Source organism: Echinops telfairi, unplaced genomic scaffold (genome assembly GCF_000313985.2).
Source record: "Echinops telfairi isolate 266 unplaced genomic scaffold, ASM31398v2 ScPeMD7_36;HRSCAF=134, whole genome shotgun sequence".
In the NCBI taxonomy this organism is placed as follows: domain Eukaryota; kingdom Metazoa; phylum Chordata; class Mammalia; order Afrosoricida; family Tenrecidae; genus Echinops; species Echinops telfairi.
Window position 1 is genome coordinate 812,421 of NW_022103934.1, and position 5,102 is coordinate 817,522.

General features: G+C 60.1%; 1 protein-coding gene across 1 annotated transcript in view; it reads right to left on the minus strand.

Annotated features, from left to right (window-relative positions):
* Window positions 1-584: 584 nt before the first annotated feature.
* SMARCA4 (SWI/SNF related, matrix associated, actin dependent regulator of chromatin, subfamily a, member 4) overlaps window positions 585-5,102 on the minus strand; it is a 74,681-nt gene continuing 70,163 nt past the window's right edge. The window contains exons 30-34 of the mRNA XM_045290289.1: window positions 3,984-4,092; window positions 3,753-3,854; window positions 2,911-3,043; window positions 2,642-2,784; window positions 585-1,040 (exon numbers count right to left, since the gene is read on the minus strand). Of these exons, the coding sequence (XP_045146224.1) occupies window positions 1,008-1,040; window positions 2,642-2,784; window positions 2,911-3,043; window positions 3,753-3,854; window positions 3,984-4,092 (520 nt within the window). The 3' untranslated portion in view covers window positions 585-1,007. The remainder of the gene's footprint in view (window positions 1,041-2,641; window positions 2,785-2,910; window positions 3,044-3,752; window positions 3,855-3,983; window positions 4,093-5,102) is intronic.

Sequence of the window (5,102 nt, forward strand, 5' to 3'; positions counted from 1 at the left end):
CCAGATGCTACCAAATGGGAGCCACTTTCGCCAAAACCACAAAAAAGTATTCTTAAAAACAAATGTGTTCAAAGAACGGAGGGACACTGTTTTAACTTACAAGTCTGTGTTATGAGCTGGCACCGACGCACCCACTCGAGCATCCCGGGAAGAGAGGACACACAGAAACGAAGGACGCTCAGGACGAGTGCGCCCTCCCGGACCACGCCGTGGAGTCACCCTTGCCTTGAGACACTGGAGTGCATGACACCAGGTAACAGGTTAAAACAAAACCAAGAAAAACCAGAACAGCCACGACCAGAATTTTAGGCCCTGTAAATATAAGGGGCTTCCAAATGTTTCTGGAAAAAACAGAATTAAAAGTTCATGGTCTAACTCGATAGCTAACAATGATAAAGTTCTTTCTTGTAAGCTAAAAAAAATTTGGAACCCTTCAGTGGGTCAAGAGGGTCATCACTGACCCCTGGGGACCGGGCTGGGCAGTCTGTTCACAGGGCACAGCCTGGCTGGACGAGAAGGGCGCATAGGCAGGGTAACGTAGGCCCCCCCCTGCCCTGCCCAGGAAGGAGTCCACAGAGGCGCGCTGTGAGTCTGTCGTCGGTTTAATTTATTACTGTTGGACATCCAGTGACACTGACACAGGCCGCCGGGCCTGCTCGCCCGGCGTCTGCCCTGTCCGGCGAGTACAGTACGAGGAGTGGACGGCTACACACATGCATCCACGGCTGACACTACAGTGATTCCAACTGCGGCGGCGGCGGCGGCAACGGCACTGCCAGGGAGGAAAGGGGAACGGCGCCGCGTGCTCCCCGGCCAGGGTGCCGGGTTTCGTCTTCGTTTAAAGCAGTCACTGCTGCAACAAGGCTGCTGGTGCCGGATCCGTCAGGCACACAGCCAGCATCTTCTTACCCGCGCCTGAAACTACGTCTGCTGCTACCAGGTACTGCTAAGGGCTACCCCGCCTCGGCACCACGCCAGGGGCTCGAGACGGCGGCGGATGTCGGCACTCAGTCTTCCTCGCTGCCACTTCCTGAGCGGTCCTGCAGAGGGACAAGCGACAGCGCTGAGTGGGCGTGCACATCCCCACACCCCCAGCCTCCCTCGGGGCCCTCTGACTGCAATTTAAACGTACGTGTGTGTAATGACACACATGGTGGAATCAAGGCCAACCCACTCCGACCCAAGCCTCTTAGCCACGTGCAAGCTGACGGCAAGAAAGGGGGATCTGGCTTTGGGTCCAGCCACCACAGCTCTGAGCCCACCGGTTCTCTTGAGGGACCTGGGTGGAAGGAGCCCTTCTGGCTCCGTCCCTCTGCTGCCTCTTTCCTGGAGCTCTGAACCTGGCCCCAGTCCCGGCCTGCTGGTCACTCCTGACTACAGAAGACGGTTGCTCCTCAGGGGCCACAAGACACCCCACCCCACCCCCGGATCCAGGAGGGGCAGGATGGACTGTCCTTCAGACCCAAAGCATATTTGCTAAATTTATTCCAAGGGACTTTTAAAACAGAAACAAAAAAAAACCATGTGACCTGCCTTAAGACATTTGAGTTCATGACCCCAAGTCACAGGGAAAACAGGCACGACTAGACCTTTCAGGCCTGCGAATACAAGGGGCTTCAAGATGTTGGCAGGAAACATGGGGATTCGAGTTTCAAAGGCCTTTCAGTGAGGTCCAGAACCTGGAACCTGGAACCTGCGGGCAGGGCCCTCTCTCGGGGAGGGAGCAGGCTCCCCTGGAACACAGAGCGGCAGGAAAGAAAGCGTGCCACCCACACCGAGTGGGGAGCTCGACCCCTGGGAATAAGGCCATGCTATGTGGGGTCCTGGCTCTCCCAGGAATAAACTTCAGGAAGGTGGGGACACAGGTGGGGGTGGTGAAGGGACAACATTGAAGAGAACCTGCTGGATGGTCTCATGAGACATCTGACTGCTTGTGGCCACCAAGGGCTAGCTGCACGATGAGACCAGCAAGGACTTCTGCCAGCAGGTGTCCTGCACGGTGGTGGGGCGAGCCAGCAGCAATGCCGTGTCACCAACACAGCCACCCTGCTCTGCTGTGCAGAAGCAGCATTGGAGGCTGGGGCAGGGCCAGCGTTAGCGAAGAGCCTCATGCTGAGTCCCAGCAGCTTTGAATCTGCCCCCTGGGCCTCAAAATGCCCACCTGGCCTCGAGCTTCTGCGGGTGCTGCACACCAGGGCTGCCAGTGTGGCACCAGGACCTGCCTCTCACTCCTGTGTCTGCTTCCTGGTTTGGCAACAAGGGTTGTGGGGCTTTTGTTTATAACCCACTGGACCACACGGAAACCCTCCCCCAGTTGCAACGGAAACCAGGAAGTCCCTGGGGTCCTAGGCAGGCCTGCCTCCGGGGCGCTGAGTACAGGCCCAGCCGCTGGCTGGCATTCAGAGGGCCAGCCGGAGTCCCACAGACCTGGCCTGCGTGTAGCACTGCCAGGAGCTGCTGTGTGACGGGGCAAGCTATGCGACGGCTCGGTCACCGTCTCCAGAGCACGGTGCTGGAGTGCCTGTCCGTGGAGACTGACGGCCAGTGACCTCAGTGTGGCCGCAGGCCTGAGCCCTGCAGCTGGGGTGCGGCCCACCCCATCGGCCCCTTGGGTCTCCCCCCAGCAGGGCCTGGCCCTCACCTCCTCCTGCTCCTCCTCACTGTCGTCATCGCTCACAACCGGCTTGGCCCGGGACCCCCGGCTCGGCCGCCGCCGGCTCCCCTTTAGGCGGTCCTGGGCCTTCTCCTTGCGGCCGAGCTTGATTTTCACCTTGACGGAGCGGGCTGTGGTGGGGAGGCGAGAGGGAGAAGACAGGAGTTCTGAAGAGCCCAGCACCTCTGAGTCAGAACCCCGAGATCCGACCACACTGCAGACAGCTGCCCGGTGCCCGCCCACACGACAGGACTCACACTCGGACTCTGAGCCTTCCTCCTCGCCCTCCTCCTCCTCCTCGCTCTCCTCGCCCTCGCTGTCGTCCTCCTTCTCGATCTTCTGCCGCACGCTGGTGAAGACCGACTGCAGGACGATGGAGTCCTCGTAGATCTGGGGGCGAGACCGGGGGCTCCAGTGCCCGCTTCCCGCGCCCCCACCCTGACAGTGCTGTGTGGCCAGGACAGCCTGGGGGTGCGGGGGGTGGGCTTCCGCCCTGGGGTCTTTCCCTAAGAGCATCTGGTTCATGAAACGCTCCCAGAAACAGGGTTCAGGGCTGAAAGTAGCAGAATCACAGGGAACCCCAGCTTGCACAGGCTCTGTGAGGGTCTGTAGTCCCCGAGAGTAGGTGAGCCCTGGTCAGGCAGGCCACCCGACCTGTTCTGGTGAACGAAGGGTGTGGAGGGGCTTCATGGGAGTCACGGGGCGAGCCTGGGGCTGCCTTCTGGGAGGGTCTGCCTGCTGGTGCCAGGAGCTGAATGAGCTTGGTTTGTCTACCTTGTCTTTCCTTTGGACTGCTTCTCAGTGAGAGCCCAATCACTTCCACAATCAGTACACGGGGCAAGTGGCTGGGCATTTATTTGAACCCACACCCCACGAAGGGCTCGGAGCCGTGTTGGTATAGTGCTCACACTTAGGTCAGGTCTGCCAAGCCCAAGGTCAGCAGTTCCCAACCCACCGGCCACTCGGGTCGCTATCGAGTGGGAAACGACTCCATGGCAGTGAGTCTGAGAGTTCCAAAGAGAATGGGACATGTTGGTTTGCAGCCCCGGAGGGGCAGGCGGGCGAGGAGGAAGATGAGAGTGGACCCAGTCCTGCTCACCAGCGAGCCCTCCAGGTTGAAGGTCTGCGCGTTCTGACACAGCAGCATGACATCCTTCTCCAGGTCGTTGAGGCTGCGGTACTTGTGGTTGCGGATGCGCTCCTGCAAGGGAGGGGAGGGGAAGGGAGCAGCCTGATGTGAGGACCTGCATGGCCTGCCTGTTCCCACCCTCAAGGTCAAGGAGAACCAATCAGGGGCGGGGCGTGCTGGGCTCACTGGCCCTAGCAGTACCTTGATCTTCTTGAAGTCCACGGGCTTGCGAATGAGCTCGTAGTACTCGGGCAGCTCCTTCCTCGAGGGCAGCTGGATGAACACCTCGCTGAGTTGACGTCCACTGCTACTGCAGGGGGGACACAGCCCGCGTCACTCAGAGCCCCACAGCTCTAGGGGCCCCAGGCTGCCCAAGCGAGCACCCTGCCACCTGAGTACTTGAGGGCAGCAAGGGTGAGAAGTTCAGCTTGGGCTGGAGTGTGAGTTCCAGGTATGTGCCCTCTCATGACCTGAGGGACATTCCCCAGTGGCAACCCTGTGCGCTGGGCAAGACGAGGACGGCTGGGCTGGGAAGCAGTCAGAGATCTCAGCTCTGTCGTCCACCCGGCCTCGCCGGAGGAGCTCACACTGCACGGCCCTTGGCACCTGTGGCCAGAGCCTGGACACCGCTTCTGTGCAGCTCTCCCGGTGGGTGGATGCACCGGGGGCCAGCAGACCCGGGAGTCCTAAAGGAAGACGAGAGCTGCCTTCCAGCCCCTTCCATTGAGGAAGCTTTTTACCCAGGAGCAGAGAGGGGTCATGCTGGCTCCTCCTGGGCGCACTGTGGGGAGCTGGACGGAGACACAGGTGGGGGAAGGCTCTGAGGAAGTGAGCGGAGCAGTTCCAGTCAGACAGTGACCAGTGGGTACAAAGCCAAGAGAGTGCGTCTCAGCTCAGCTGTTCCTGCAGGAGCCTCGGTCTCCAGGCACTCTTGGTTGGGGCTGGCCTCCCATAAACGGGTCTTGCTTGGTTTGATGAGGCTGTCCGTCCACAGAGGTGACCAGGCCAGCTCCTCCCTCTTCCTGGCTCCATTTGCTGGCTGGGCTGGCATCCGGGTGCTGATGCCAAAGTGGCTCCTCTGTGAAGAGGTGAAGCCGCCGTCTCTTGGGGGGTGAGGGGGGGACAGGCTCCTGGCGCGGAGCCTGGAAACTCGAGTGTCCAGGGCAGCTCTGCTTCTCAGCCTCTCTTCTTTTCAGGACAATCAGCCTGCGGATCCAGAATGTCACCAATTCTGTGTTTTACTGACTCTTCTGGGCATCAATGTGGGGCCTGTTCCAGATGATGCAACCAAGGCGCAGGTGTACCTGCCTGCAGGCTCCT